Here is an 11,196-nt window from a genome sequence, read left to right on the forward strand (position 1 = left end):
AAGTTGATGTCTTGGGCAGAGATCTTGGATCTTTCCCCACTCAGCACTCCCCAGATCTGCTGTCGTCATCTTCGATTCCGGAGTGCTATGCCTAGTCAAACGGATGTGAGGAGGCATCAATGAGTATGGCGGTGAAAGGTGTGCGTATGGTTGAGCGCTTGAAGAAAGGGGAGTAACAGAGGATTTTGCAGAGGAGAAGCAGAGGTGCGGCGCGAGCGAAAGGGCTGAAGGAGGAAGATGATGCCTTTATATAGAGGTACGGTGAATCGACGCGCCGTTGGATTGGAGAGATTACGGGACAGATGGTGTACACGTGGACAAGGGGTAAAAAGTAATTTCATATAGACGAGAAAGAACCTGAGCTACAGTACGTGCGCCAGGAAAAGCGGAGGATGTGTGTCCCCCACTTGCACGACATGTCAACTTGATGAGCAATTTGGGCCCGCATGGCAGTGAGAGAGCAGTTCTCATGTTTTCCTGATACAGCGGTCGTGGCTATCGTCATCAATGATGTCACTTAAGCAACGGAAAAATTCGTTAAGGAGATTCATAAATATTGGCTACAGCAGAACATAGTTGATTATTTCGGGAGCCTTTCGTCAAATATAAGTTTTTGCCCAAATGCTCGGGGGCTACTTTATAAAAAAAAGAGGGAAAGCTCCAGTATGACAAGATAGAAAATGGCGAGAGCCTATGATCAAACGCAAGCGTTTGTTCATAGCCTCGGGAGCTACTCCCATCGGGAGCGCTGGTCGCGCACCCGATATGTATAAAATCTCGAGAGAGGTTGACAATGTAGAGGCATAAGATGTTGAGCCTACAACCAAGCACAAGTCCTTGGCTGTAGCCTCGGGGGCTACTCCCATCGGGAGCGCTGTTCGCGCACCCGGGAGATTTGAAAACTTCAAGAGAGAAGAAAAATATAGCAACATAAGGCGTGGAGCCTACACACAAGCACAAGTCCTTGGCTGTAGCCTCGGGGGCTACTCCCATCGGGAACGCTGTTCGCGTGCCCGATGAAATTATAAAGAAAAGAAAGAAAGAAAGAAGAAGAAAAAGTGAGCATATTTCGAGTTATAAAAATAACTCTACATATACTCCCATCGGGAGAGTAATATAAGTCATCCGTTGACTCAATAAAATGTGCTATTCCAACAGCCGAAAAAGCACTCGACAATATATTCTCAGAGCGCCAAAGTTGCGATCAAATCTTTGAATGCCGCAAAACTTTGCGAAGGTAAGACCCCAGATCCGTTCTGTGTGGCGTGGCGCCGTCTCTGACGTCGGTTTGCTACCTTTTTCCGTATCAACAGATACGAAGAAAAATACTAACGAACGCGTTAGGTACCCAATAAATATGACTGGGACTCGACAGAATGGTAAGACCTTAAGCGGCACCTGTCGAAGTTTACACCAGTATCCCGAGATCATGTCCAGGGACGTGATCTTGAAGTAGGTTTTTGCGGATTGCCACTAGAGCGGCTTAACTAGTACCGATCCGTCAGATGAACTAGCCCCAACTACTATTATCCCTGTACAATATATAAATTCATATGCAAAGATATGTGATAAAGTTCAGAGTTATCGAATAAATATAAAGGTGGAGATTTTCCCTGACTCTGCGATTCAAGCAAAATCTCGGGGGCTACTGACGTAGGCATCCCCAATGGGCCTGCCGAAGATGGTACCCGGGGTTTGCTTAAGGCCCACGACTCTATGAATAAGAAGATACGGAAGCCCAAGTTGTAATCAAGGAAAGCTAGAGTTGTATTAGGAATACTACTTGTAATCTTGCGGGACGGGTTGGAAACCCTCCCGGACTCTGTAAACTTGTATGTTACGAATCCCTCGGCTCCGCCTCCTATATAAGGGGGAGTCGAGGGACAAAGAAAGGGATCGAGTCATTGTTCACGCAACCCTAGTTTTCATAATCGTCGAGTACTTTTCGGCTGAAACCTTCGAGATCTACTTGCCCTCTACTTCCAACTAAACCCTAGTCTACAATACGTAGGCATTGATAAGTTAATCCCTTGTCACCGGCCCGCTTACCCCCTTGGTAAAATTTCACTAGATGTCGTCTTCGGTACACCGAGCAATTTCAGAAAGGAGAAGCTTGAGTTCGAGGTAGTTGATTGGGAATAGCAGTACCACGCTATCCTTGGCAGGCCAGCATTTGCGAAGTTCATGGTGATTCCTCATTATGCATATTTGAAGCTAAAGATGACAGGAAACAATGGGACAACGTTAACCGTTCATGGAAGTTTTTCTTGTTCTGATAACTGCGACAGGGAATTTCAGAAGATCGCTTCCAAGTTTGGAATCAAGGAGGAGCTCAATGCAATCGATGCAGTCACTGATCATACATAGCCGCCTGCTGATAACCGAAACACTAGACCCGATGAGTTCGACGTCACGAAGGAAGCAAAGAAGCATCAAGTGCACCCCTCTGACCCGAAGAAAACGGTCAACATATCAGCAGATCTTATAACCGCATAGGAAAACACGCTCATCGAGTTCCTCCGTGAGCGCTGGAAAAAATTTGCATGGGAACCATCCGACATGCTAGGTATTCCCAGGGAACTCGCTGAGCACGCCTTTAATGTTGACCCCAAAGACAAACCGGTGCAGCAAACATTGCGTTGTTTTTCAGAACCAAAAAGAAAAGTCATCGGCGAAGAAGTCAATCAGATCCGAAAAGCTGGTTTTATTCGAGGGCTCAAGGAAGCCGAGTGTGTAGCCAAACCAGTCATGGTGCCAAACAAGGATACAACGAATCTTCGCATGTGTATCGACTACACAAGTCTCAACAAACATTGGCCGAAGGACCACTTTCCGTTGCCTCACATTGATTAAATAGTCGATTCTACGGCAGGCTACGATCGCCTCTCTTTCCTCGACGCGTATTTATGATACAATCAGATCAAGCTCAAGAAGGAAGATCAGGAATTAACTGAATTCATAACCCCACATGGTGCCTACTGCTACAACGTCATGACCTTTGGATTAAAGAATGCAGGTGCAACCTATCAGCGGTGCATGCAAGCTTTCCTCGGAGAGCAGATTGGTCGAAATATCGAGGTTTACATCGATGACATCGTCGTCAAACCAGAAACACGACCACACTCATTGACAATTTAAGGGAAACTTTCAACAATCTCGATAGATACAAAATCAAGCTGAATCCGAAGAAGTGTTCTTTCGGGGTGCTAGGAGGTCAAGTACTTGGGTACTTTATTTCAGCAAGAGGAATAGAAGCAAACCCCTTAAAGATTAAAGTATTTCTTGATATGGAGCCACCCAAAAGTCTGCAGCAAGTGCAGCAGTTGGCGGGACGATTGGCTGCTCTTAGTAGGTTCATTGCAAAACTAGGAGAGAAGGCCTTACCATTCTACCAACTGATGAAAAAATCTGAAAAATTCGAGTGGACGGCAGAAGCGCAAGATGCATTCAACAAACTGAAAAAGGTCCTATCGACCTCTTCAGTTCTTGTAACACCAAGGGATAAGGAGCCGATGCTACTGTATATAGCTTCAACTATTCAAGTCGTCAGCTCCGTCCTTGTTGTCGAACGAGAAGAAGACGGAAAAGTACATGACGTGCAATGCCCCATTTATTACCTCAGTGAGGTGCTCACACCTGCGAAGCAGCGATATCCTTAGCATCAGAAGATGAGCAGTATGGAGGCGTAAAAAGTGAAAACAGTAAAAAGACCCCTATTTATAACATGGAATGATTGGAGATCATGGCCGTTACTCTGGTGATCGTGGGAAGATGGGCGAGGATCCAGTAGTACACGTGTCCGGAAGGAGAGATAAAATCGGTGGCCCATTACTCCCACTATGCGCGGGAATCGAGGAGGCACCTTGGTCAATGCACAAGCACTAGTCAATTCTTAACTGACCGCGCAGAAGTAGGGTGGACCTGTTAGGTCATGTCATGTCAATCAAACCACCGCAGTGGTTACGTCATCAATGATGTCATCAAAAGTATCGACTCCTCATGAAGCATCCGAAGAAATCTACAACGTTCGAGTAGAACAACTTGAGTCTACGCGCGATTGCAGGAATCCGTGCCTAGACTCAGGGGCTACTCCTATCAGGAGCGCTTGTCGCGCACCCGATATAAATTATGAACCCGAAGGAATCAGAAGATCCAGGATCATGCCCAGGGACTTGATTCTGAGTAGAGTAGCGTTGTTTTGTCATCCGGCAGTTAACCGGCATCGATTAAAAGCTGGGCACGTTACTCAACATCCTTTGCGTACTATCAGCAAGCATGGCCTGACTCAAAGATATGGAAGACCCGATATACATAAGTTATCGGGTGACCGTGACAGTCCACATAAAATATCAACGGACGTAAAAACATTCGAGTAGTACAACTTGAGCCTACGCGCGGTTGCAAGCATCCGTGCCTAGACTCGGGGGCTACTCCCATTGGGAGCGCTTGTCGCGCACCCGATAAAAATAAGGCTTTCAAGATCAATGGACATTCAATAGAAGACAACTTTAGTCCCTGCCCGAAGCTACGCTTTGGCCAGTCACTCGGGGGCTACTGATGTGGGCATTACCCTTCGGGTAACTACTATTGCGCTACCTCCTATATCCCAACCAGGGGCCCATGAAGATCATCCACCAACCAAGGTGGACCGGTATGTCGGTTCGCATGAAGGATTCTTGAAGGGCAAGGCAAGGAGACGAAGAAACAAGGATTTGTAATCTAGTCGTACCCGGACAGACCTCTCGAGACCTAGCTCCCAATATAAGGGCCAGGAGAGGGGATGCCAAGGGACACACGATCAATCTAGCCATAACCACCGTAAAGTCGAGAGTTAGGTCATACACAAATCTAGCTTCCCGTCGAGTTCTTAGTGAAAGCCTTCGGCTACCCCATTGTAACCCGATATTCTCAATAATCGAGATCATACAAGCATGATGAAGGGTTTTACCTCGTCGAGCGCCCCGAACCTGGGTAAATCTCTCTTCTCGTTTGTTTGGTATCCGATGTCTCGTGTTACCTTGCAGGATCCCGTCAACCCTAAGCCCCTCAAGGTGGGCATTGCCGAGGAGTACCCTCGACACCGGTCTTTGTCTGATGTAGTTGCAATATCTTTAGTATCTTTCATTCTTTCTCAACTTTCACTTTTTACCCTCTAGTTATGCATTTGTGACCCCAATTACTCCGCGAGTGAAAATTCATGTAGATTACCCATTTTAAAAGCGTTGAACCCTTTTTTTTTTGATGTGTGTCCATTGTGTAAGGCCTTAGGTGATGATTGGGATTAAAAATATAAGACAATGGTGAGGAATGAAACATATGGAATTAATAAGGTTGGGCATAATCATCCACGAGGCCATCCGATATTTACACAATTTGTTGATCCACATTGATGTATCATGCCTATCCTATCTAACAACAAGCAAAATGCTAAATTGAGGCTAAGCCGTGTTATAGTCTCCTAATTGTGATATTTTTGTAGAAATTTCCCTGAATTGGGTAATATGTGTCATAAATGCACAACTACAAGGTAAAATGTGGAAATCAGTCATAAAAATATAATAAAACCACCATCAATGCAGCAATCTACTTTCTTTATCAAATCATCATTACTCAGAAATATCACACCACCAGTGAATGTTTTCCCTGGAAAAAGCAACTCCAAATTATGCGTCAATATATTTACCCTTTCCACAGGATACAAATCCCTATCAAATTCTCGCACTTTCTTGAAACAAAGATCAAACATCTTTGCCTCTGTATCATCAACATACTGAACTGAACCATTTGTCCTAGCAAATTGACAAAACTAGTGATAGCCCGATGGCAAAAAAAAAAAAAAATCAAGAGAGGTGAACCTTACCAAATGAAAATAAAAGACATTTTATTCAGTTCATTGCTACGGAATAGCTGAACCTTGCTCGAATGATTGACAACATGCATACAAGCCCACATCACAAGAAAAAAATTGGACGTTCAATTTCACCTCAAAACCTTCCTTTTGTCTAACAAATTCAACCAACGGAGATGAGAGGGGAGGCAAATAACAGCGATCCTCGCCATCATTCGTCATGGCTCTCCGATGGAAGAAGCGACAATGATGACGGGTGCCGATGCGTATGGCAACGACTCTCCGCCAAAACCCTTTCTTCCGACGATGGCGATGTTAAACAAAGAGGAGCACCAATCAAGCAGTCAAGACAAATGAGCGAACATAGATTGGCATCACGGTGACAACAACGGTGACTGCGGAGATGTCAATGACGAGAAGAACATAGTGGTGGACTGGTGGTGCGTCAAAGGAGGAACATTGTGGTGGTGGTGGGATGTGTGAGACGAAGGGTTTGGGTTGAGAGCGACCAATACAACAATATGCACTTATGTTTCCAATCCAACAAAAATATAGTTTCCCAAAATCACCCACAAACCGCCAAGTCTGCTATGAAATCCGGGTTAGAAGGAGATTTTCCTGTTTTAAAAAATGCACGGGAAGGATATGGAGCCAAACAACTAGATTTGAGGGTGAAAACTATAGTTTATCGAAATCAAAGTGTGTTCACCTTAAAAGTTCAAGAATTCTTCTTTATTCTCTCTGATGTAGAATCGAGAGATTGTTTTTCACTAAAACATGAGTAGAGAGTTTTACCACTGTGAACCAAATAGCTAGGTACCAAACATCTTTTAACATGGATGTGCAAGAATGATCTGTTGTCGCTGATCCTTTGTATTCAATAATAAGACAATCTAAGAGCTCATTTGATTCATAGGAATATGAAGAGTGTAGGAATAGGAAAAGATGTAAGATTGGAATGTCATGTCAAGTTAAGTCCTATATAAATATGGTATGTCTTTGATTGTAGCAAATGAATTTTTTCATGAGGTATAAGCTAATGTTTTTTCTATAGAATTTGCACTACAAGATTTCTATAGGAATAGTTCCTATAAGATATGTTCCTATCAATTAAATGGTTTGCATAGGATTTTTTTTATAAAATTTAAATCCTACATACCTTTGTCAAACCTATGAATCAAAGAAATGTGGGTTGCTAAATAAAAAGAACTTGCTATCGTTGGGAATTGTGCTAGTAGTAGTACGGAAATATACTCATTTCGCAGGACCTATACGCAAAACCTACCGCCGCCCCTCTTCCACCTGGCCTCCCACCGCAAGAAACGAACCGGAAAAAAAAGAAGGGAAAAACACGAAGAACAGGGGACGAACAGCAGGTTTACCATCGCGATTTCCCAGAAGCCCGCGGAGAAATCCTGCCGTGTTCCAAGATGCCGCGCATTCCCCTGATCAGATTCCCCAAGAGGCATCTCAAAGTCCCATCCCCGGCAGGTGCTCTCCTCCCCCCGCGATTCCTTTATCCCCCCTTTGATTCGTGTAGGGTCGAGGCTTGCTGGTCTAGGTCTACTTTGCCAGAGATCTAATTCCTTGTCTAATTGATTTTATGGTTGATTTTCCTTGGCGCAGCGGCTCAACCTGCTGCGGATCAGCACGCGACCCTCATGTCCCGACTGGGTAAGCCGCAGGATTCTCGAATCCGCTACTAAACTGTGCTTTTGTCCTCTCTTATTGAATTCGGTTCTTTATCAGTGGTAATTTGTTTTCCGGCACATGCTTAGATATGCCTTTTTAAAGTAGTTGATTGATCCCTGCAATATATTTTTCCTTGGGATGTTATTGTGCTGCATAAATTAGGAACATGAATGTGATTCTGTGGCTGATGGTTTCACGGAGCTTTTCAGAGTGTTCATTAAGTAGATGGAGTTGGGGTATTAGGATAAGTTTGCAAAGAACTTAAAGGTCTTCTGGGTTATCATGCAACAGCAGTGTGTTTTCTTGATACTTCTGTGCTTTATAGTTGTTTGTTCTACGGATGGTGCGATATCATTCAGATTTAGGGTTGCAGCTGGCTTACTAACCTGTGCAGATATTCTCAAGTAGTTCACATTGACATGCAATATGTATGGATGTGCTGAATGTGTTACAGAATAATCAACCCTCTTCTGGGGATTAGAAGAGATGATGTCTTCTCTGACATTCGCCACCCTTGTCTGTGCCATGTTATATAGCCTGTTACCACCAGTCCTTGTTACCACCAGTTATTTGATAGTTCTTAATTCTTATTCTTCTAATACATTTATCTATGTGTTGCAATAAGCTGATTTTTACATGTATTGATTGTTCGCTGGCCTAATACTAGCTGTACCTGTGTTGCAATGTGTTGCTTTTTTGCATGCTAGCTTTGGTTCTTTAGTGAACTGGTATGCAGGTGTTTTGTTTTGCTAAATAAAACAAACGAACCTGTCGGAAAATGGTTCACTGTTGGGAAAATTGTAGATTTGTTCCTGAGTTCGTTTACCTTTGTCAGTTTTCCCAGGTTGAGCAGTCTCCTTATGTTTGCCTGAATTTTTTTTCTCAATTGTATATTTACCCAATTACCTTACATGGGGGCGCTCCATCCTACAATTAAATGTATTTAATTAACTGTGATCAAATCTAATGACACAGCCAAATATTGGATACCTGGTAACTAGCCAAATCAGTTCTGCAGCTCTATCCTTTTCCTGCCATCTCGTCCTTGAGCAGGCCCCCACAAAAATAGTAGGCCAAATCCTCAATACTTTTGAGGCAGGCTGACCCAAGATTGCACATCTCGACGTGGTGCCTTAGTTCCACTGCCCTCTGGTAGTATCCCACCATGCCATCACGTACCTCCTTTCGGAGCAATAAGCCTGGCATCTACCAACACCCAGAGGACCCAGCCTTGCCACCTGCTGGAAGCCTGGAATAGCCACAGAGTGCCCTGCCTAACCACCTCGTGCATCTCACTGTCGTAGACGGTGCTCCTGCGTGTGCAGCACATAACTTCATGGAGCAGGTGACTTCTCTCAACTCGTGTCCGGCGGCAACAGTGTTGCTGGCGCTCAATGGATGAACTCCATTAGGAAACCAGAGAAGTTAGCGCTGCAATTGCAGAAGCATTCTTCAGCTTGTGGGGCGGTGGGCAAGTTTCGCCTCTATGCTGCAAGTCGTCGTTGCTGCCGCAAAGACCTGACACTCTTTGGTGCGGTGCCACGTCTGGATTTGGTGGTGCGAGAACATACAGCCAGCCGAGCAAGTGAGCGGAAAGAAGGTGTCTGGTCAGGTTGTAAAATTAGTTAGTTTAAAACTGTCAATCGAAGATAGAAGGTGGGGACAGCTGTTGTTTCTAGGAAAGCCACTTGGGGAAAATTTACATCAGGCCACTCAACTTGGGGAAATCAGCAAAGGTTGGACAACTTTGGGAAAATTGCAATTCCCCATTATATTTACTTAGGACATCAGCAGTTCAGCACTACTGCCCTCTAGACGCTATTTTGAACACTAATTTTATTCTGAACTGTGGTACATCTATATTTAATATTACAGAGTGCCTTTTTTTCCTGAATGTATTATAAAGTACTTCTCATAGTACATGGAAAGGTGTGTAACTAACAATCTACAATTTCATTTCCAGGAGCTAAAGTAGAGGCACCATCTTCTGGGGTGAAAAAGAATTATCGCTTTACATCAGATGTTCCTTCAGCACCTTCTCATAATGCTGTTGGAGGGCCAGCTTCACAACTTCCCAAACGCACACCACTCTCCGAGGAAGAGATTGAGGCTATCATGGTATGTTTGATGTTTACAGATGCTGAAATTCAATGTGTTGTATGGTTAGCAGTATGAAGAAAGGAATTTTGTCCAATGCTTGTGTTTAGTGTGGGCCCATGTTAAATTATAGATGAAATTTGCAATGATGCTGTTGTTGCTCACATAAATGTGTTTTCTTGGTTCAAGCCTCAGGATAATGGTGAAGGGCTAGTTAATCACCATTGCATAATCAATCATCATGGTTGTTCCTAATCTGTTGTCTGTCTTTGGGGGAGTGGATTGTACTTATTTGCACTTGCTACTTGGTAGATGGAAGTCACATATTGCACCTGCTACTTAGTAAACACAAGTGACAGGGCTAAGGTAGCCAGTTCCTCAAAAATAGTCTTTGTATGGACCCCATCATAAATCCATGTCATTTGGAATTTCTTTCACTTATATAAACTGTTGATATGAACTCATATACATGAACCAGAAAAAGGGACTTGGTCAGAGGATATAGCTATTTGCCATGCAATCTTTTACTCCTTCTGTCCTTGTGACTTCTAGGATTACCCCCAAATGAGATTTCTATCCTTTTGCCAACCTTCCTACCTACCTACCTATGTACATTCTGCTACTCTTATCCATCAATGTTAACTCAAATATCAATTTATACTGAAATTTTGTTAGTTCCAAATGCTACTTGAATTCCCTATGGTATTCTGCACCATGAACAAATTCAGTGTGTGTGTTGACAACTATTTTGTTTTTGTCTTGCATCATTATGAAGCATGTTAATCTCTCTAACATGAAAATACGTATTTATTTTTTGAGCAGCAAGGTGGTGTCTTCTGAAATCGCTTCTCATCGACGGTACCTTCCCCTAGCCGGAGCATCAATAAGACACCCTACACCATGCTTCATTCTCAACCTTCACCTTGGAAGTGTTGTTATTAGAGCCATGTTGATATGGAACTCTTCCTTTTTGGTCCCCAGAACTCACCAGCTGCCACGCTTGCTTTCTGAATGCTGTCCACATGTGACTAACCAAAATGGTCAACACTGAACATGTGATGCATGTGTGCCTTGAGAAATTGTGTGGATCCTGGAATGCTTTGATGAACCTCCATTTTTTAACCTCGTTTTTGTTGTGAGTTTCTCCCATATATTAGCATGTATTTTTCTTTTCTCATGCATTGTTTTGAGTTCTTGATGCCGTTGGTGACAATTTGATGAAGGCGTTTTCGTTTTTTTTTGCTTGATTAGTTGATTGTTATAATACGTGTTATGATGTCAACGGCAAGCTTCCAAGACAGTATTGTGCTTGTCGTTTCCCCTGTTTCAGTCGTTGGAGCTTTCGTTGTCTTGCTGCCGTGCAAGTATCATATGAGTGCTGCTTCATCGGAACTGTCCAAAATTTGCAACCTTCCTATGAAGTTTTTTCTTGTACAACGTGCTGGGAGTTTCATAAAATCCAGCACAATTGCATATCGTGGAAGTACCTTTGGAGACAATGCGTGTATGATGACACTGGACACATGAGACCGCTTTTAATTAATTGACTTAGATTTAGT

General features: G+C 43.5%; 1 protein-coding gene across 1 annotated transcript; it reads left to right on the plus strand.

The window, feature by feature from the left end:
• Nucleotides 1-7,142: 7,142 nt before the first annotated feature.
• LOC124693091 lies at nucleotides 7,143-10,786 on the plus strand. Its single transcript, XM_047226545.1, has 4 exons — nucleotides 7,143-7,339; nucleotides 7,475-7,522; nucleotides 9,504-9,658; nucleotides 10,460-10,786. The coding sequence occupies exons 1-4, from the start codon at nucleotides 7,279-7,281 to the stop codon at nucleotides 10,475-10,477; spliced, it is 282 nt and encodes a 93-aa protein (XP_047082501.1). The 5' UTR covers nucleotides 7,143-7,278; the 3' UTR covers nucleotides 10,478-10,786.
• Nucleotides 10,787-11,196: the final 410 nt, after the last annotated feature.

This window comes from Lolium rigidum, chromosome 1 (assembly GCF_022539505.1).
Source record: "Lolium rigidum isolate FL_2022 chromosome 1, APGP_CSIRO_Lrig_0.1, whole genome shotgun sequence".
In the NCBI taxonomy this organism is placed as follows: Eukaryota; Viridiplantae; Streptophyta; class Magnoliopsida; order Poales; family Poaceae; genus Lolium; species Lolium rigidum.

What these genes read in the sequence shown, in the direction of transcription:
- LOC124693091 (XM_047226545.1), top strand. Translation starts at nt 7,279, where the DNA reads ATGCCGCGCATTCCCCTGATCAGATTCCCCAAGAGGCATCTCAAAGTC. An exon ending in CAAAGTCCCATCCCCGGCAG is followed by an intron (nt 7,340 to 7,474) that starts GTGCTCTCCTCC and finishes TCCTTGGCGCAG; the next exon opens with CGGCTCAACCTGCTGCGGAT. An exon ending in GACCCTCATGTCCCGACTGG is followed by an intron (nt 7,523 to 9,503) that starts GTAAGCCGCAGG and finishes TTTCATTTCCAG; the next exon opens with GAGCTAAAGTAGAGGCACCA.